Raw genomic sequence first — 21,681 nt, 5'->3', positions numbered from 1 at the left:
AGCAGCCCCTGCCTAAACTGCAGCTCTGCCCTGGGTGGGTCTGAGAGGGTGTGTTTGGGCCCCTGGAGCATAAAAACAAACTCTTTGGGGCGGCAAAGGAACACAAAGAGCGAAAGACTGATTGTTCCTCAAAGGTTAGAGGAACCTGCTGTTGATAGGAGCGTTTGTCTCTCTGTTTTCCTGAGCATTTTGAGCAAAAGAATCTCCCTAGCATGGGAAGTTTCCAGTCCGGAGTAGCCAAGCCGGTCCCACCCTCACACTCGGGAAGCTTGGATTTGGTGTTCCTAGGCTAGGGAGTGGGTTTGGAGGAACATGGGAGCCTCTGGGCTCTGGAGCATAGGAGGTCTGAAGGCCCCATGGGGCGGAAAGCTAACTCTTCTGGGTCTTTTGCTGAGCTCTCCTTGCCAGGCTTGCGTCTGCCACTGGGGTGTAAAGTATGAAGGACGTATCTGAGCTGTTTCCCTCGGGGCCACTCTGTGGTGTTTGGCTCCATATTTGCCAACTGGTGACCAATTGCTGAAGGGGAGTGTATGTTTAAATGGCTGATTTTGAATTATTTATAATGGAAAAGAAGAGGATGCACACTGGGTATATTTAACGGAAGCCCAAGCAAAGCATCTCTCTCTCTCTCTCTCTCCCTTGCCCCACCCTCTTGCTCTCACCCTCTTTCTTTCTCTTTCTGTCATCAAGTAACTGCATTGGTGGTGGAGATGGAAATGATTTGCTCTGAGAAACTTGACATTGTTATTCGACTGCGACTGTGAGCCCGCTGTCGGGTAGGGACCGTCTCTAGATGTTGCCAATTTGGACTTCCCAAGCGCTTAGTATAGTGCTCTGCACACAGGAAGCGCTCAATAAATACGATTGACCGTGAAAGGAAGAAAAGTTGGGGGGGGGAGGGAGGCGTCCGGTACAGCGCCCTGACCCAAGCGGGCATTCGGTCAGTTTATTACTCTATTGATTTAGTTTACTTGTACATATCTATTCTATTTATTTTATTCTGTTAAATGTTTTGTTTTATTGTCTGTCTCCCTCTTCTAGACTGTGAGCCCGCTGTTGGGTAGGGACTATCTCTAGATGTTGCCAACTTGGACTTCCCAAGCGCTTAGTACAGTGCTCTGCACACAGTAAGCACTCAATAAATATGATTGAATGAATGAATGGCTGCCCCAAAATTAAGGGGGTCAGGGCTGTTTTTTGGCCAATTACTTTCCCAGAGGAAGTGCTTAAACTCCTTGTGGGCAGAGATCACATCTACCGATCCTATTATAGTGTACTTTCCCAACCACTTAGCACAGGGCTCTGTGAACAGTAAGTGCTCAATAAAAAACCTTAGTTGATCTCGTGACTGAAGAGGTGTCTAGAGAGAGAGATCGAGACAGAGTGTGTGTACCTGTGTGTGGAGTGTCAGTTGAACCCAGTAGTGAGGGTGGTGAGCAGTGCTGGAAATAATCCAGAATTGTTTGGAACTCTGCTCTGGGGTAAGGAAAGTCCCAAAATGGGTGTTTTGGGGGGCAGGGGACTGGGCAGGGCCAGGCCACAGAGAGGCTGTGCCATCTTTCCTGGCCCCAACCTCAGGCCTTGGGTCTGCAGCCTCCTTGGTGACCCACAGCTGCTGCCCCAGCCCTCCTAATGCACTCTACAGCCGTACCTCTCCCAGTTGACTCCTCCTCAAGGCCCTGGACCTTTGGGCCAGGCATCTTTTCCAGTGACTGGCCGGCCACCACCAACACCTGTGCTTCTTGGAGCAGGATAGGGAGCAATTGGGAGCTGCCAAGGGTTGTGGTGTTGGGGGCGGGGTGGGGGGTTTGTTTGTTTTTTACTTTGAGCACTAGTGGTTAGAATGCCATGTGGGTGAATCTGAGCTAGTCCGAGAACGGAAGGTGGGAGGGAAAGATCGGAGGAAAGGATTGGAGGAGGGACGGGGACTATCGTGTGGGGGAAATAAGTTCATTTGCCCAGCCAAAGCTGAGAATTCAAGTAGGGTTGGAGCAAGAGGCAGTGAGGTTAGGGTGGGTGAGGGCAAGAATTGTGACATATTTGTGTGTATCAATCAATCAATCAGTTGTATTTATTGAGCGCTTACTGTGTGCAGAGCACTGTACTAAGTGCTTGGGAAGTCCAAGTTGGCAACATATAGAGACGGTCCCTACCCAACAGTGGGCTCACAGTCTAGAAGGGGGAGACAGAGAACAAAACCAAACATATTAACAAAATAAAATAAATAGAATAGATATGTACAAGTAAAATAAATAAATAGAGTAATAAATATGTACAAACGTATATACATATATACAGGTGCTGGGGGGAAGGGAAGGAGGTAAGACGGGGGTGGGGGGGCAAGGGGGAGAGGAAGGAGGGGGCTCAGTCTGGGAAGGCCTCCTGGAGGAGGTGAGCTCTTGTAAAGGGAGATAGCAGAGTGAATGAGGGTTGGGTGGAACAACCAGATAGCCGTCTGTCCAGAAGTGAACCTTTTACCCCGCTTTGGTCATGAGAATTTAATCATTTTCAGGATTTGGGCAGTTCAAGTCAGTATAACACTTTTTGGAACACCCTCTCACTAAGTGGAAGGAAGGTTTGTAATTCAAAAGGTGCAGTCTGGCCCTTAAAGAGCATACCTTACCAACTGATCTTAGGCAAGTCTTCTAACTCCTCTGTGACTTGGTTTCCCTAGCTGTAAGACAAACCAAATCACCTTTGCCCTTCCTGACCTCAAAGAGATGCTGAACTCGTTGTATAGATTTTTGACATCATCATTATATACTGATCAACAAGGCTGATCTAATCTCAAAACCCGTGTGCCTTAAATAAGTCCAAGAATGAGGGGGGAAGAAACCCGATCACTATCATTAGCGATATTCAGATATGAGAGTTTATCGTGGACAAAGCAAAGTTTTGGGAGCTCAGGGGACATGTAGCAGAAGTATGGCGTTCTTATCCCTGAGAAGCTAACAGTCTAATGGGGGAATACAGGAAGATATAAGTTGATTAAAATACAGTAGTTAGGAGACTGGGAGTAAGATAAATATGAGTACTCCAAGGCGGCTGGGGGAGTTGTATGGCCGGAAGGTGAAGATCAGTTGGGAAATGTCATTAATCCTTCCCAATCCAGGTGGATGGGGAGAGAGGTTGGCTTTCTTTTACAGAAATCAGCAGAGTTTTGCAGTGAGAATGCTCCTCTGAAGCTATGGGAGAAAGAAAATGTCTCAAAGGAAACACAGACCTCTAGGTTTTGGCCCGTTTTTTAGCTCAAGTTCTTTCCTTTCAGAAGAGCAAGGCCCGGTGGCCATGGCAGAGTCAGGGGATCGGCATAATGGCCAAACTGTGGGTGAGTGGATAGCTATGCTCTGAATGAGAGCAGTGTCTCCCTTGTGCCGCCCCAAGTTGAATTGGACTTAAGTTTTCTAAGCTGAAGTGGCGTCTTTTTTGTTCCAAGTGTATGCTGCGGAATTGGAGAACCTCTTGAATTCCTGCCAAGGACAACCGCCAATTTTCAGGATGTATCTTGCCTGAGTGATAGAAAGAGTAGCAAGAGCAAGTATTCAAACAGATGGTTTTCCAGGGGGTTTGGTGAAGCCCCAACCTTTTCAAACTGGAAGCTCCTCAAAGAAGGGCTACTTGGCCCAAGAGAGCCCAGTGAGAGAGAATGCTGTACTGTAGAGATCATCGGTGAGATGCCCACCAGTATCAGTGCCCTGGGAACAAAGTCGCGAACGTTTGGTTAGCTGGCAGGAACGGAGCTGGCTGAGAGTCAGGCGTCGAGGGCAAATGCACAGCTGCGGCTGACCCCATGGGAACTTCCACCGTCAAAGCTGAACCCGTCGAGAATGGATCATTGGCCTTTTCTGATGGGTTTTTGGGGCTGTCTCCTGGGCCTGTGAGTTTCCTGTGAATTTGGTTCCCCTTAGCAGAATAAAAATCGGCCTCCCTAGAAAATTCCAGTGGGTGAGGGTTCATTTGGTTACATCGTGGACCGTTTTGTCTCGCTAACCTGAATTGGAGGTGAATTCATGGCAGATCAGGTATTCGACCCATGCTCCGGTCTCTGTCATCCAGGAGCTGGAAGAAAAAGAACAGCTACCGGCCTTTCCAAATTGACTTTCCTACCCCTCTATATTTCCCAGTTCTCAATCAATCAATTGTATTTATTGGGCTCATACTAGGTGTACTAAGTGCTTGGGAGAGTACAGTACAACAGAATTAGCAGACACATTCTCTGTCCATAATGAGCTTTGCATCTAGTGGACCTTTCTGCACGGATTCTTATCCGTTGCCCTCCTGGGCAATGGAAGCTAACACCAGGAAAGGGATGGGCACTCGGGTGCCCGTGGGAGGAGGAGAATCCTGAAGCCTTTATTCAGTGCTCAGACCAGCTGACTTCTTTTTCTCTTGTTGGGAGAAGAAACATCCCTTAGTTGGAGGAAGATCCTCACATTTGACCTGGGGGATCTTTAGATTTTTCCAGTCATATTTTTCTTTTCTTTTTTAAAAAAAAATTTGTTTGCTTTTATTTTGTTTTTGCTCTGGACGCGCATAGCTAATCTTCCCACGGTTTACTAAAACAAGGCCCCTGTTATCCTGTTAAAAAATCCTCTATTTCATATCCTGGTCTAATGGGAAAGGATCAGCTGAGCGAACAGATGTCTTAAAATTTGGAAGCTCTATGTGCTGTGAAACGGTAAAGCAGTGGGAAAGCTATTGGGGCAATTTTAGTGAAGATACTTTTTAAGCTGAAGCAGAGGAGACTGGGAGATGACGTAGTCACTGTCTTCACGCATATAATGGATTTTTAGAAGGAAGAGGCTGACCAGTTGTTGTTCTTGTCCACGGAGGACTTGACAGGAGGAAAGAGGCTTCAATTAAGCAGGAGAGATTATGTTGGATGTGAGAGCTTTCTGACTATCAGGGTGAAAATTGGAACTACCCAGAGGATGTGTTCTTAAGCTCTCTGGAGGTGGAGACTTTAACAGTCTCCTTGAGTAGCTCCGTGTCTGGTGTTTTATCACTGTTTAATCATTGGAATGTACTACCAAGGAAGGTTGTGAAGTCTGCCCCCCTGGAAGTCTTTTATAATAGACAACGGTGTCTCCCGGATGGTTTAATTTTTCTCATGCCTGGGGACGGGCTGGACTATGTGAATTCTCGAGGCATCTTCTATCCCATGATTCTGTGTCTGAGCCCCAGTAAAAAAAAGTAAGAAGAGCTAACGGAAGAATTTTAAATAGGGCCTAGGATTTAAGCCATCTCTACCTAATGCTCCCAGGGAGAGCATTTTTTTTTTATGTGATTTGATTAATTAATATCCTCTCTGGGGTTTCAGTGACCCAGGGAAAGGTGCTTAAACAAAACCAAATCTTTGAAAGGTCAGAAATGAATTCCAGTCTTGACTGTCCAAACAGCATCCAGGGAAAATGCTGGAAAACAGGCACCAGTTCATGTGGCTAGGTAGAAAAAAAAATCACCGGTCATTTTCTGTCTTGGGCAGGCTTTCGTAAATGCTGCCTGGGTGGGTTGCTGGGTTTTTGGCTTGTGTTATGATCTGTTTTGTTTAAAGATCACTGGATGATTATGTTCCTACCTCTCTCAGTGACTTAGTGCATCATTTAATTTCTCAGTGGATCTAACTGTAAAATAGGGAGGAGACCCATGAGAGATCATTAATGACTAGTGAATGCTTTAAATAGCTCAGGAAAAAGGAAGTGTCTGGGTACTCAGCAAGGTGCTAAAACTGCTAAGTTTTCAATTCTGGACTCTAATCCTGTCTCTGCCACTTGCCTGTTGTGTGACCTTGGGCAGGTCACTTAACTTCTCGAGGCCTCAATTTCCTCATTTGTAAAATAGGGAATAAATACCTGCTCTCCCTGTCCCTTAAGCTGCGAGTCCCATGTGAGATACTGTCTGTGTTTAATCAGTAGCGCATTACCGCACTGCTCAGCACGGTGCTGGGCAAATAAGTGCCTAAATGCTATTATCATCATTAGAAGTAATAAAGTATCTCAGGGCAATCGTAGACCTCCTATGGAATATTTATCAATTTTGTCTAGAAAGGGTTATCAGTAGCAATAATAATATTTGTTGAGGGTTTCTGTGCCCAGAGCACTAAACTAGGTGTTTGGGGAATATACAGATGAAATGAAAGACTCAGTCTCTGCCTCAAGGAACACTCTTATGGGAGAGTGTGCAGACCATTGAACTAAATGCTTGGAAGAGTACAAAATGGACATAATACTGTTACTCTGCCCCTCTGTCGTGGGGATAGTGTGGAACCCCAAAAAATAATTGATGTGAACTTGCCCTGATAAATGCCATACAACAGTTAAAATATTGTTATTCCATTGACTTCTCCCCACAAACACTATCCAGCTCCAATTTGCCACTCCTCAGCAATCTAAACCTGAGACTGACTCCCCCTGGGTGGGAGAGGAGAAGCATGGAGCAGCCTTTGTAAATATTTAGACAGTAGAGGACTTTGCTGTTTCTACACTGGAGACTGGACAGGGAAGGGTTAGGGTTAGTTTTGATGTTGAGAAATTATTTTTGTGTTGTCTGTCCCTGGCCTCCTCCCCCCGGCCCCTAGATTGTAAACTCCTTGTGGAAGGCGCTGTCTTCAGTTTGTATTTTGTGAGGTACATTCCCAAGCGTCTCTTTGAAAGTTATGCCCAAAGTAGGCCTCGACCAGTAGTAATAGCAATAATAATCAGAAAACAGAACTCCAGAACTTTCCAGCTACCCAAGCTTCTAGTGACCGGATGATTCTCTTCCCCAATTTTCCATGAAGAAATCCAAGACCTGTCTTTGCCTCATCACTGTCTCTGCCTCCTCCTCTTCCAACTGTTACTCTCGTCTGCCCTTTTTTCACCCCACAGCCCTGCAATTTTGTCTTCATTGTCTTCCCTGCCTATATCATTACCTTCTTGCAATTAATTCTGTGTGTTACTATTAGCTGTCTCCCTTTAGAATCCGCCCCCCTCTTCCCTAAATTCCGTACTGTCTGTCTATAACCCCCCTGCCCTGGCAGGTCACCCTAGACTTCTCTGCAATTCCAGTCTGCTCCAAGAAAAGCAGGCTTTCTTAGCGGGAAGAATCCAGGTCTGAAAGTCAGGAGAACTGTTAGACTGTATGCTCCTTGAGGGTAGAGATAGTGTATGGTGCTGCCCCAAGCACTCGGTACAGTGCTCTGCTAAAAGTAAACACTTGATTTATCCACTCTTGACTCTATCACTTACCTGTTGTATGACCCGGGACAAGTCACTTAACTTCTCTGTGCCTGTTTCTTCATCTGAAAACTATGGATCAAATACCAATTTTTTTCTTCCCCTTTTTACGGTGAGCTCTGTGTGTGATACAGACTGCCTGATCTGATTATATCTACCCATGCTTGACCCATAGAAAGCACTTAACAAGCGCCACCAATGTTATCATTGTTCTCCAACTTCTGTTTCACCCATGCCAAATCTCCTTGCTACTTCTTTCATTTAGTTTTCCCATTCCTTAATCCTTGTCTTTGGGTACTTTGAAATGCTCCCTCGCACCTAGTTTCACCAAGTGCTTTCTCAAGTTTTTGAAAATTCCCTTCCTTTACCCGATGTGACCATAATCTGACTATTTTTCTTCCTCACCCATCACCTAACTCTTTCTTCAAAATGAATCAATCAATAAGTGGTATTTGAGCCCCTTCTTTGTGCAGAGCACCATGCTAAGCACCTGGGAGAGTACAATACAATTGATAGGCATGACCACTGCCCTCAAGGAGCTTCCATTTTACTGGGGGAGACAGACATGGACATGACTCATTAGACTGTGGGCTTCCTAAGAACAGGGTCTGTGTACTTTCCCAGTGCTCTTAATACAGTGACCCACAGTAGTAAGTTAGTTAATAAATATTGGCCGATGGATGAATGAATAAATGAATGTCACTACATAATTTAAATACTTACAGACTTGAGTCTATCATCTTCTGGGTTTTTGTGCCCTTTTACACATCTGTCCACATCAGATTTCCAGAGGACAATTTTAGAGGGTAAACTCTTTAAAAGGTAAATTTCTGTACTTCATTTCATATGCAATCCTGTGCATGCATGTGCAGCACTCTGTAAATGTTGGCTTGGCTCACAAAGCAAAGAAAATTACCACTGTCAGATGCTCTCTATCTCTGTTGGATGTGTGTGTGTGTGATATCCTTTCCAATATTTCTGCCTCTCTTCAGTGTTTGCCGATTGTCCCAAGGCTTGGTGGTGAAGCTTAATTTTTTCCACTCTTCACCGAGAGTAAAAAGGGTAGATTTCGAGCCTTGGGCATTTAGAAACCTAATAAATATTCGGATGACGGCTGGGCCGATGGGCAGATGCAGGTTGCCAAATGAAAGTTAAGCCAACAAATTTTCTTCCTGATGCACTGCGGACATAGTACCTAGGGGGAAATTATCTTTTGTACTATATATCGTGGAAATGTTGCTTTTCCAGATTGGAGAAAAATGTTGGGGACTGGACAAAGAGGGGAAATTAAGGTCACCTGACTCTTGAGGAGGAACCTGTTAGGCTTCCAGGATTTTTTCTGTTACCCACCCTGGTCCCTGATCTCTCCCTCTCCTCCCCCCCCCCCCCCCAGCAACCCTCAAGATGGGCTCTCTACCTTGAGAAGGGATAACCTTGGAGTCGGTGCTTGTTCTGAGGCAGGCCTAAACAAGAGTGGACTGATGGTCTCCTTCCCAGAAAAGGCTTTAGGTGGACCAGCCTCTGTTCCTACAAGACTGCGTGGGCTTGAGAACCCGGACCCCTCCCTCCCCTCTCGGTAACCGTATGGTCTGTGCGGCTGAAAGGCAGAAGGACGCTCCCTGTTCCTCTGAGCAGCGGGAGGTCTCTCTTCTCCCAGCCGGGATGGACGGCACGAGAGCAGCCGATAGAAAATCCAGCTGTTCTCTGCTGTGCTTTCGGGACCGGAGAAGATGGGAGGAGGTGTGGGGGGTGGGTGGACGGTGGGAGGCGGGGGACAGGATGCACACATGATTATATGGCTGTGACCTGGACATCTCCGCAGCTGACTTTTAATAAATTACAGGACGGAAAGAGGAGGCAGACAGCAGGCAGTTATAATCAGTCAAGCCCTCCCCTCCAATTGCAGCCAGTCCCTGGTAGGAGGAGAAAAGGAGCTGACGGGCTTGCAGGGGAGGAGGGGGAAATAAGGAGGATATTTAAGAGCGGGGAAGGGAAGAGGTCTGGGGAGCGGGGACAGGAAGGCGAGGGAGAAATTTAATAGCGGAGAACATGGAATTTTTTTCTCTCCTCCCCACCCCCACCTTCTTCCATGACTTCCAATGATCCAAAAAGAAACAAGGAGTGGATCTGACGAAGAGCATGGCAAGGAGACAGGGGTGGCTACAGTGTCTCAAACGGGTGATCATTTTCCACCTCTCTGAAATCCCCAACGCAAATCGAACAGGCAGTGAACCTTGTCTTCATTTTACGTATGGGGAAAGGAAAGTCATAGAGGGGTGATGTGATAGTGGGAGCAGACGTGTGACCTTGGGGCTCCTAGAGTTGTTGGAGCTAGGACCCAGGAGTCCTCACTCCCCTTGCCACTCTGATCAGAGGGACTTTGGATGCATGTGAGGGTCTCACTTGAGTCTGTGTTCTTTTTGAAAAAACTCTGCCTTTTCTCTCCTTGTCTCCCGGACCTATTCCTGGAGAGACCATCGAGGGTCATCCTGTAGAGTCACTGCCACCGCTAGCAGGGCATTCTGGGGTTGAGGTCACATGACAATGGAGAGAGACTATTGAGGCTAAGAATATAATAATATAATGATGGTATTTGTTAAGCGCTTACGATGTACCATGCACTGTTCTAAGCGCTGGGGGAGATACAAGGTAATCAGGTTGTCCCACGTGGGGCTCACTGTCTTAATCCCCATTTTTACAGATGAGGTAACTGAGGCACAGAGAAGTCAAGTGACTTGCCCACTATTACTCTATTTATTTATTTTACTTGTACGTATTTATTCTATTTATTTTATTCTGTTGATATGTTTTGTTTTGTTCTCTGTCTCCCCCTTCTAGACTGTGAGCCCACTGTTGGGTAGGGACCGTCTCTATATGTTGCCAAATTGTACTTCCCAAGCGCTTAGTACAGTACTCTGCTCACAGTAAGCACTCAATAAATACGATTGAATGAATGAATGAATGCCCAAAGTCACACAGCTGACAAGTGGCAGAGGTGGAATTAGAACCCACGACCTCTGACTCCCAAGCCCGTGTCCGTTCCACTGAGACACTATGGACTGTGGAGGTGGAAGAGAGCTCTCTTCTTGATTATCTACGTTAATGGCTGTCCTCCCCCCTTATAGACTGTAAGCTCCCTGTGGGCAGGGACTGAATTGTACTCTCCCAAGTGCTTAGTACAGGGCTCTGCACACTGTAAGCCCTTAATCAATCCTATTGATTGATTTGAGACACTAACCAAGGAAGGTAATCTTTAAAATCCCAAACCTCATAGAGTAAGGATTCTGCCCACCTTAGGTGAGATGGGTTTAGGGCCAAAAAGTAGATGTGTTTGGGGGGAGGAAAGTGGTAGAGAGGGGTGCAGAGAGAGGTGAAAAGAAAAAAGGACAGAGGGCCCAGGGGAATTCATTCATTCATTCAATCATATTTATTGGGCGCTTACTTGTACTAAGTGCTTGGGAAGTACAAGTTGGCAACATAGAGAGACAGTCCCTACCCAGCAGTGGGCTGATATTGAGAGAAGGCAGGCGATCTCCTCTAGAGATGTTGCTGGGAAGGATGGAAGAGTTGAAGAGGGGACCAGAGGGGTGAGGGACTGAGGAGGGACAGGGGAGATTTTAGAGAACTCACATCTGATGGTGTCAGTTTTCTTCATAAAGGAAGTGGCCAGGTCATCCATAACAGGCCCCATTTCCCCCTCCCATAATAGTATTTGTTCTGATGGTTTTGACACCTGTCTACAGGTTTTCTTTTGTTGGATATTGGCTTCCTCCTCCCACCAGCCTCCATTGTCACTGTTCAAGCAGCACTAGCTTAGGGAGGGCTGCCCGGAGTCGGGCAGTTGAGCCATGACAGCTGCTATCAACTGCCAGTTCCACCTGGATGGCTGAAGCGAAGGTGCAGTGTCCCCAGCCCAACTGTCCAATTTCGACTGGGAGCTCCATGTGGGACAGGGACTGTGTCCAACCAGATTATCTTGTATCTACCCCAGCGCTTAGTAGGTAGTTCATTCATTCATTGTCGTATTTATTGAGTGCTTACTGTATGCAGAGCACTGTACTAAGCGCTTGGGAAGTACAAGTTGGCAACATATAGAGACAGACCCTACCCAACAACGGGCTCACAGTCTAGAAGGGGGAGACAAGCAACAAAACAAAACATGTGGACAGACGTCAAGTCATCAGAATAAATAGAAATAAAGCTAGATGCACAGCATTAACAAAATAAATAGAATAGAAAATATGGACTGTACAAGTAAAATAGAGTAATACATCTGTACAGACATGCATATACAGTAATTACTTAACAAGCACCATCATTATTATTTTAAATTAGAAACTGACTAGCTCTTGCTGCTTTCTGAGGCCTGGTTTGCGAGACTTCTTGTGCCCAGGCTCCGCTGGGGCTCTCCGTGAACTGCAAGGGCAGTCCCAAGAATCATGGTACCATAAATGGATTGCTTCTTCCGAGAGTTTAAAGTACTAGGATACGGAGGAGGAGGAGGAGGAGGAACAGCCCTTTCCTTCAACCCTACAACACTTTTCTTTTGTTTCCCTCTAACTTTCGCCAAGGCATTAGAGTCAGTGTTCTAGCTGGGATCTGTTTCGTGTCTCAATTTTCAGCCCAAATAAAGGGTGCAGGCTGTATGGGAGAGAGTTTTTAAAGCCGTTACGTGGGCTGCAAAATTAGAGAAACGTTTTACATGATTTTGTCTTAAACAAGAACAATTGAGGGAATTAGAAGGAGAAAGGAAATGAGACTCTGGAGAGAAGAAAAGAGGAAATAAAAAGCTTCTGAAATGTCTGTCTGATCGGCCTTGCCGAGTAGTTTTCCTGCCAGGTGGGATCCCTCTCCATTACGTCCGATTCCCCAGCTCTCAAATGGTATCACCTTCACCTTCCCCCCCCGCCACTGCTCTCTACGCCTCCTCCGTCGTCCTGTCTGGCAGAGGAACCCGTTTCCGGCAGGGTTTTTGCGGGGGCCTGAAGGCCAAAGAGGAAGGGTACGAACCTGGGGAGGGAAGCAGCGTGGCTCAGTGGAAAGAGCCCGGGCTTTGGAGTCAGAGGTCATGGGTTCAAACCCCGGCTCGGCCATTTGTCAGCTGTGTGACAATTCACTTCTCTGCACCTCAGTTACCTCATCTGGAAAATGGGGATTAAAACTGTGAGCCCCCCGTGGGACAGCCTGATCACCTTGTAACCTCCCCAGAACAGTGCTTTGCACATAGTAAGCGCTTAATGGACTTTTAGACTGTGAACCCACTGTTGGGTAGGGACTGTCTCTATATGTTGCCAATTTGTACTTCCCAAGCGCTTAGTACAGTGCTCTGCACATAGCGCTCAATAAATACGATTGATTGATTGATTAATAAATACCATCATTATTATTATTAAAGGAAAATTCAAGCTCAAGGATGAGCCTTTGGGCCGAGGCGAGGGGGAATTTTTACCTAGTGGGAAAGCTGCTTATTTGAGTCACATGATATGGAGCTTTTTTGGTTTGCAGAGCTCCAGGAGAGGGAATTACGGGGGTTCGCCCCACCCCAGTTGATGCTGGCAGCCTGAGCAAGGGAAGCCAGGAGAATTCTTCCATTTCTAGGTAGTGATGCGGAAGGGGGGCGTGATTTTAAGAAGGTGGTCCCCGCAGAGTCCAGCCCCCCGGGGGTCCGGTCCCCTCATTGGGATTCCTCCTCCCCGGCCGCCTTGGACTGGAACTGCCCTTGAACTGCCCTCAGCCCCCTCCATGGGCTCGGTGCTTTCCCCGCAGTCACCTGCCACAGCCCCCTGCTTCCCCTTGATGTCCCCCTCCCCTGGCACCCGCACTGGCCAATCAATCAGAGAAGCAGCGTGGCTCAGTGGAAAGAGCACAGGCTTGGGAGTCAGAGGCCATGGGTTCAAATCCCAGTTCCGCCACTTGTCAGCTGTGTGACTGTGGGCAAGTCACTCAACTTCTCTGTGCCTCAGTTCCCTCATCTGTAAAATGGGGATTAAGACTGTGAGCCCCCCGTGGGACAACCTGGTCACCTGGTGGCCTCCCCAGCACTTAGAATAGTGCTTTGCACGTGGTATCAATCAATCAATCAATCGTATTTATTGAGCGCTTACTATGTGCAGAGCACTGTACTAAGCGCTTGGAAAGTACAAATTGGCATCACATAGAGACAGTCCCTACCCGATAGTGGGCTCACAGTCTAAAAGGGGGAGACAGAGAACAGAACCAAACATACCAACAAAATAAAATAAGTAGGATAGAAATGTACAAGTAAAATAAATAAATAAATAAATAGAGTAATAAATATGTACAACCATATATACATATATACAGGTGCTGTGGGGAGGGGAAGGCGGTAAGGCGGGGGGATGGAGAGGGGGACGAGGGGGAGAGGAAAGAAGGGGCTCAATCTGGGAAGGCCTCCTGGAGGAGGTGAGCTCTCAGCAGGGCCTTGAAGGGAGGAAGAGAGCTAGCTTGGCGGATGGGCAGAGGGAGGGCATTCCAGGCCCGGGGGATGACGTGGGCCGGGGGTCGATGGCGGGACAGGCGAGAGCGAGGTACAGTGAGGAGATTAGTGGTGGAGGAGCGGAGGGTGCGGGCTGGGCAGTAGAAGGAGAGAAGAGAGGTGGTAGGCGCGTAACAAATGGCATCATTATTAATCGATGGTATTTGTTGAGCGCTTACTGTGTGCAGAGCACTGTACTAAGCACTTGGGAGACTACACTACAAAAGAGTCGGTAGACCTGTTCCCTGGCCTCAATGAGCTTACAATCTAGAGGGCAGATGGGTGACAATGGCCCTGTGGAGCAGAACACTTGGCTGGCAGTTGAGCAGGCAGCCACGATGCCAGCTGCCAGCCGCGATGCCAGCAGCCAGCTCAGTATGGCGGGCCGTTGGTCTTTGGGGGAGCCCCGGAAGGGAGGAGGGGGCCGGGCCCGCGGAGTGGGGTGCTGCAGGGGAGCCCTCGCCCCAGGGCATCATTCATCACCCCTGCCTCCCACCTTGCCCGCTGGCCGAGGGCCATTAGGGAGTAGAGGACCAGGGTCTGGGCAGCCTTAAAAAGGCGTTGCCATCCTAATTCTCCCGATGGGGCTGGGGCTACAAATACTATACAAATAGTATTTGTAAGCAGTGTGGCTCAGTGGAAAGAGCCCGGGCTTTGGACTCGGAGGTTGTGAGTTCAAATTCCGGCCCCGCCACTTGTCAGCCGTGTGACTTTGGGCAAGTCACTTAACTTCTCTGGGCCTCAGTTCCCTCATCTGTAAAATGAGGATGAAGACCGTGAGCCCCCCGTGGGACAGCCTGATCACCCTGTAACCGCTGACAGTGCTTTGCACACAGTAAGTGCTTAATAAATGCCATCATTATTATCAAGCGCTTACTAGGTGCCTGGCACCGTTCCAAGTGCTGGGGTAGATACAAGGTAATCAGGTTGTCTCATGTGGAGCTCACAGCCTTCATCCCCATTTTCCAGATGAGGGAACTGAGGCCCAGGGAAGTGACGCGACTGACCCAAAGTCCCGCAGCTGATAGGTGGTGGAGCCCACAGCACTTGTATGTATTTGTACAGATTTATTACTCTATTTATTTTACATGTACATATTTACTATTCTATTTTGTTAATAATGTGCATATAGCTCTAATTCTATTTGTTCTGACGATTTTGACACCTTGTCTACATGTTTTGTTTTGTTGTCCGTCTCCCCCTTCTAGACTGGGAGCCCGTTGTTGGATAGGGACCATCTCTATATGTTAATGACTTGTACTTCCCAAGCGCTTAGTAAGCGCTCAGTAAATACGATTGAATAATAATAATGTTGGTATTTGTTAAGTGCTTACTATGTGCCAAGCACTGTTCTAAGCTGCTGGGGTAGATACAAGGTAATCAGGTTGTCCCACGTGGGGTTCCCAGTCTTCATCCCCATTTTCCAGATGAGGGAACAGAGGCCCAGAGGAGTGAAGTGACTTGCCCAAGGGCACACAGCTGACAAATGGCGAAGCTAGGATTAGAACCCATGATCTCTGGTTCCCCAGCCCGTGCTCTTTCCCTTGAGCCACGTGAGACTGTGAGCCCCTTGTTGGGTAGGGACCGTCTCTATATGTTGCCGACTTGTAATAATAATAACGATGGCATTTATTAAGCGCTTACTATGTGCAAAGCACTGGGAAGGTCACAAGGTGATAAGGTTGTCCCACGTGGGGCTCACCATCTTAATCCCCATTTTACAGATGAGGTAACTGAGGCCCAGAGAAGTGAAGTGACTTGCCCAAAGTCACACAGCAGACATGTGGCAGAGCAATAAATATGATTGAATGAATGAATGAGAACCCACGACCTCTGACTCCAAAGCCCGTGATCTTTCCACTGAGCCATGACTTGTCCTTCCCAAGTGCTTAGTCCAGTGCTCTGCACACAGTCAGTGCTCAATAAATATGAATGAATGAATGAGAACCCACGACCTCTGACTCCAAATCCTGTGATCTTTCCACTGAGCCACGGCTTGTCCTTCCCAAGCGCTTAGTCCAGTGCTGTGCACACAGTCAGTGCTCGATAAATACGATTGAATGAATGAATGAATTAGAACCCATGACCTCTGACTCCAAAGCCTGTGACGATGATGATGATGGCATTTATTAAACGCTCACTCTGTGCAAAACACTGTTCCAAACGCCGGGGAGGTTACAAGGTGACCAAGTTGTCCCACGGGGGGCTCACAGTCTTGATCCCCATTTGACAGAGGAGGGAACTGAGGCCCAGAGCAGTGAAGTGACTCGCCCAAAGTCACCCAGCCGACAGTTGGCGGAGGCGGGATTCGAACCCATGACCTCGGACTCCCAAGCCCGTGAATCTTCCCACTGAGCCGCGACTTGCCCTTCCCAAGAAGCGTAACTCAGCCCAGCGCTGCGCACGCGGTCCGCGCTCCATCGGTCCGCGCTCCATCGGTCCGCGCTCCATCGTCGGTCCGCGCTCCTCCATCGGTCCTCTGGAACGAATGAGAACCCCGGTGCTGGGGGCCCCCCCGAGCCCCCCGAGCCCCCCGCTGCTTCGGGGGGGGGGGGGGGGGCGCCTGGCTGCCGCTGGCCCCGGAGAAGCGGAGCTGGGCTGGGGCTCCGGGCGTTGCCATGGAGACGCCATCGGACGGACGGGCGGGCGCGGGAGCGGCAGCGGCAGCGGCTCCAATTGGGGACGGCGCGAACCTGAGCGTGCAGCCCCACACCGCCAGCGGGGCTGGGCCGTCTGCCCCGGGGATGGGGGACTGCTGAGCCCCCTCCTCCTCTTCCTCCTCTTCGTCTCCTTCCTCTTCGTCTTCCTCCTCCTCCCTCCTCCTCCTTCTTTCTCCTCCTCCCTCCTCCTTCTTCCTCCTCCTCCTTCTTCCTCCTCTTCTTCCTCTTCCTCTTCTTTCTCCTCCTCCTTCTTCCTCCTTCTTCCTCTTCCTTTTTCCTCCTCCTTCTTCCTCCTCTTCTTCCTCTCCCCCCTCCTCCTTCCTCCTCTTGTTCTCCTTCCTCCTCCTTCCTCCTTCTTCTTCCTCCTCCTTTTTCCTCCTTCTTCCTCTTCCTTTTTCCTCCTTTTTCTTCCTCCTCCTTCTTCCTCCTATTCTTCCTCTCCTTCTTCCTCCTCCTTTCTCCTCCTCCTTCCTCTTCCTTTTTCCTCCTTCTTCCTCCTCTTCTTCCTTCTCCTTCCTCTTCTTCTTCCTCCTTCTTCCTCTTCCTTCCTCCTCCTCTTCTTCTTCTTCCTCCTCCTCCTTCTCCTCCTCCTCCTTCTTCTCCCCCCTCCTCCCGCTCCTCCCCCTCCCGCTCCTCCCGCTCCCCCTCCCGCTCCTCCTCCTCCTCCCCCTTCTTCCTCCTCCTTTTCCCTCCTTCTTCCTCTCCCTTTTTCCTCCTTTTTCTTCCTCCTCCTTCTTCCTCCTCCTTTCTCCTCCTCCTTCCTCTTCCTTTTTCTTCCTTTTTCCTCCTTCTTCCTCCTCCTCTTCTTCCTCTCCCTCCTCCTCCTCCTTCCTCCTCTTCTTCCTTCTCCTTCCTCCTCTCCTTCCTCCTTCTTCCTCTTCCTTCCTCCTCCTCTTCTTCCTCTTCCTCCTCCTCCTTCTCCTCCTCCTTCTTCTTCTCCCCCCTCCTCCCCCTCCTCCCTCCCGCTCCTCCCCCTCCCGCTCCTCCCGCTCCCCCTCCCGCTCCTCCTCCCGCCCCTCCTCCTCCCCCTCCCCCTGCCGGCTCCCCGGCGGGGCCGATCCCGATCCCGCCCCCCGGGCCGTGGCTGGGGGTTTCGGCGGTGGCCTCGGGGGTCCCGGGCCTCGGGGGGGTCCCGGGCCTCGGGGGTCCGCCCTCCGGGGCCGAGGCGCTGGCCCCGTTTGAGATGCCCTCACCGGGGGGCGGGGGGCCCGGGGACACCGCCTGAGGACCCCCCCAACCCGAGACCCCCACCCCCTCCGGGGGGGCGGGCGGGGAGAGGGATTGGAGCCGCAGCTGGATCCCAAATGTACATGGACAAGAACGGCACTTGGGGTAAGATTCCCCGTTCCGGGGAGACCCCCGGGATCGGGGGGCGGTGGGGGCAGTGGGGGGCCCGGCCGGCCGCAAGTCGGGCAGGGAGGAGGGAGAGAGGGAGGGAGGAGGAGGCCTCTGCGGGCTCATTATCGGCTCTCCATTCATTCTACACCCTGAGCCCGCTGTTGGGTAGGGACCGGCTCTCTATAATAATGTTGCCTTTTGTTAAGCGCTTACTATGTGCAAAGCACTGCCCTAAGCGCTGGGGGGGATACAGAGTGATCAGGTTGTCCCACGGGGGGCTCACAGTCTTAATCCCCGTTTTCCAGGTGAAGTCACCGAGGCACAGAGAAGTTGTGACTTGCCCAAGGTCACACAGCAGGCATAATGATAATAATGATGGCATTTATTAAGCGCTTACTATGTGCAAAGCACTCTTCTAAGCGCTGGGGAGGTTACAGGGTGATCACGTTGTCCCACTGGGGGCCTCACCGGCTTAATCCCCATTTTACAGATGAGGTAACTGAGGCATAGAGAAGTTGTGACTTGCCCAGAGTCACACAGCTGACAATTTGGTGGAGCTGGGATTTGAACCCATGAACTCTGACTCCAAAGCCCGGGCTCTTTCCACTGAGCCACACTGCTTCTCCAATGTGGCGGGGCCGGGATTCGAACCCCCTGACCTCTGACTCCAAAGCCCGGGCTCTTTCCACTGAGCCACACTGCTTCTCCAATGTGGCGGGGCCGGGATTCAAACCCCTGACTCTGACTCCAAAGCCCGGGCTCTTTCCACTGATCCATGCTGTTCTCTATGTTGCCAACTTGGACTTCCCAAGCGCTTAGTCCAGTGCTCTGCACACAGTAAGCGCCCGATAAATACAATTGAATAAATCGGTCGTATTTATTGAACGCATACTGTGTGCAGAGCACTGGACTAAGCGCTTGGGAAGTAAACTCCATTGTGCAGGGGCCAACCCGGCGTTCGCAGCCGCCGGCATCCTTTCGGGTGGGGGGCTCCAAGGGAGCCAAGAGGGGTGTCAACTGACCTCGTTTTCTCCCTCCCCACACAGCTTGGGCACAGGGCCGCTTTGGCGGTCGGTCGTGAGGCCTCCCGTCTCTGGCCGTGGGCAGCCCCGGGGTGGGACGGGAGGGATGCGATAAGCCGGAGAGGTGGGGAACCCCTCCAAAGCGAGGGGGCCGTATTTGGGCGTCGAGGGGGTGCAGGGGGCAGCTTAAGCCTCTCCCCCTTAAGCTGTGAGTGGAGGGAGGAAGAGATACCAGCAGAACCGACGTGTGGACCATTCTGCCAGGTGGGAGTGACCAGGTCATCCCTCCGGCCGGTCCGCAGCCCCAAGGGGAGCAGGTGGACCAGCCAGTGAGTCGAGCCTTCATCAGGATGCAGGAAGACCACCCTGATGGAGAAAGCCCAGCCTGGGGGTTGCCCAGCTTTTGGTCGGAGCCTGGGAGCCTGGTAGCCTCTTTCATGCCTGATTCTGGCACTGGTTCTTGGAGAGCCTCCCCATCCGAGGGCCAATGAATCAGGGAGTCTTTCGCTGCCGAGTGTCCACCCCCAGGGACAGTGTTGCAACAGGAGGGAGCAGGCGGGGGTCTAGAACGGGGATGAGAAGATGACCTCCGGAGGAGGGGAGCCCCCACGCTCTTCCCTTTCCTCCGGGTCAAGGCCTCCGATGGGGAAGCGGGTTGTCAGGTCTAAAGGTTCGGTTGCCCGTGACTTATCAAAAAAAACATTCTGGTTCATGTACTTAGTTTAAAAAAATTAGAGTGCTTAATAAAGCCCAAAGGGCTTTCCTCCATCCACAGAAGTACACTGAGCCCGGGCTTGGGAGTCAGAGGTCGTGAGTTCTAATCCCAGCTCTGCCACTTGTCAGCTGTTTGACTTTGGGCAAGCCACTTCATTTCTCTGGGCCTCAGTTACGTCGTCTGTCAAATGGGGATGAGGACTGTGAGCCCCACATGGGACAACCTCATTACCTTGTGTCTACCCCAGTGCTTAGAACAGTGCTCGGCACATAGCAAGCGCTTAACAGATACCGTAATTATTATTATTATTTCTGAGCCACCAGCATGGAGACGTCTCGGGGAATCTCCCAGGAGTGGTTGGGTTTTGGGTTAATAATGGTGGCCTTTATTAAGCGCTTACTATGTGCCCTGTTCTAAGCGCTGAGCTAATCAGGTTGTCCCACATGGGTCTCCCAGTCTTAATCCCCATTTTACAGATGAGGTAACAGGCACAGAGAAGTTAGGTAACTTGCCCAAAGTCACACAGCTGATCAGTGGCAGGGCCAGGATTAGAACCCGTGACCTCTGACTCCCAAGCCCATGCTCTTTCTGTTAAGCCACGCTGCTTCTCTGATAGCCACACTGATGGGATGCCCTCTGTGATCCTAAGGTTCCGGGCACCAGACGGGCAAAGGTCGCCGAAAAGGCCCAGGAGACTGCACCTCTGTCCCTCATGAACTGTTCTGCTCAACCAGTAGCGGGGAAGGTGGGAAAACTGCTGCGGTCCAAGCGGGATATTGAATTTGCCAAAGGATCAGGAGAAAGACTATTGGCTAGGAAATCCTTTTCTTTTTCTTTTTCTTTTTTTTTTTTGGTTGTTTTAATGCTTTCCGTTTATAGCCTGAGAGATTCCTAGCCGGAGACTGTTCCTTCCCACCCACTAAGGGAAAATTTTAAAGGACTGGGAAGGGAAAACGAGAGGGAGAGAAGTGAATGCCCGGTAGACCCATCCTGGGCTGGAAGGGCATGAAAAACTTGTTTTCCTACATGTGCCTGAAATGGGGAAGAGAGTGTTTTTACCTCTCCTTTTCCAACTTGAGGGGGGAATTGCAATTCTGTTGAAGGAGCAACGACTCCTGTTTATAATGGCCGGGATAGAGGGGCATAGGGCTGAATGAATTAGTTGGGGAGAGGGGGCGGTCTCCAAAAAGCCCAGATAGACAGATGATGATGATGATGATGACATTTGTTAAGCAAACCTGGTATCATCACGTTGGCAGCCTGGGGGGACTGTAGGGAGGTGGGCCCCTTCCAAGGACTTACCTTTGGGTCTCTAAGTGTCAGCAATGCTGCATGAGAGACTGACCGTCCTGAAACCCCGTCTGCTTCCCACGAGCCCTATCCAACACGCCCTGTGTTGGCAAGCTGGTCTGGAGCACCTTCCGGGCTAGTGCTTGGAGGTGGGGCATATGCCACAGGCCAAGGCAGGACCCTGATCAGATAGGAATATGCCGCAGGCTCGTCGACCCAGTGGCCGTCACGTATTTCCCTTTTCCCTGCTCCGATGACTAGCCGATTACCTTTCTTTTTCTTCTCGTAAGCCGTCCAGCCAACAGAACTTGGCCATCTCGCCCTCACCTGAATCAACCTTGCTTATCTTTGCTTCTAAGTGGCCGCTTTGTTCTTGACATTTGTTGTTCTGGTCCTTGCACACCACAATTGGGCACCAGCGTGGGGCAGAGGAGGAGAGAAAAGGCTGGCAATGAGGGAGAACTGGATACCTGGCGGCAATCGGCTCAGCCATGAGAACATTCCAGTTTAGAGGAGCGGGCTACTGGTGGGGACACCCAAAGGTCCTAACGTTAATGAAGAAGAAACCACTTTTGTACCCCTGGGTCCGGCCCAGGGAACCTGGGGGCTGAACCGGACAGATGTTGGGTTAAGCCGACCGTCATCCACCGACCTGGATGAAATAGGTTTTGTGACCTGGTGGGGAATCACTGGAAATTGTTTGGCACAGGCTTCCCAGGTGCTGGGGGGGAGATGCTGAAGAATTGGCATCACCCACACCTCCTGTTAGCAAACCTACTAGCACCTGTAAGCCTTTTGCTTTTTAATTATCTTTAAGTGCATTCATTCATTCAATCAATCAATCATATTTATTGAGCGCTTACTGTGTGCAGAGCACTGTACTCAGCAGTTGGGAAGTACAAGTTGGCAACATCTAGAGACAGTCCCTACCCAACAGTGGGCTCAC

General features: G+C 50.0%; 1 protein-coding gene across 2 annotated transcripts in view; it reads left to right on the top strand.

Moving 5' to 3' along the window:
- Positions 1–21,681, top strand: part of FGD1 (FYVE, RhoGEF and PH domain containing 1) — a 126,494-nt gene that overhangs the window by 57,638 nt on the left and 47,175 nt on the right. Inside the window, exon 1 of one of the 2 annotated variants that reach the window (XM_038747833.1) lies at positions 17,633–17,702. The exons of the other annotated variant lie outside the window; for it this stretch is intronic. Within the exon in view, the coding sequence (XP_038603761.1) occupies positions 17,675–17,702 (28 nt within the window). The 5' untranslated portion in view covers positions 17,633–17,674. Of the gene's footprint in view, positions 1–17,632; positions 17,703–21,681 lie in introns of those variants that run through there. 2 annotated transcript variants of the gene reach the window in all.

Source organism: Tachyglossus aculeatus, chromosome 6, assembly GCF_015852505.1.
Source record: "Tachyglossus aculeatus isolate mTacAcu1 chromosome 6, mTacAcu1.pri, whole genome shotgun sequence".
NCBI classification, from domain to species: Eukaryota; Metazoa; Chordata; class Mammalia; order Monotremata; family Tachyglossidae; genus Tachyglossus; species Tachyglossus aculeatus.
Note: the sequence above shows the minus strand (reverse complement) of the source record. Positions and strands in the feature narration are given on the sequence as shown.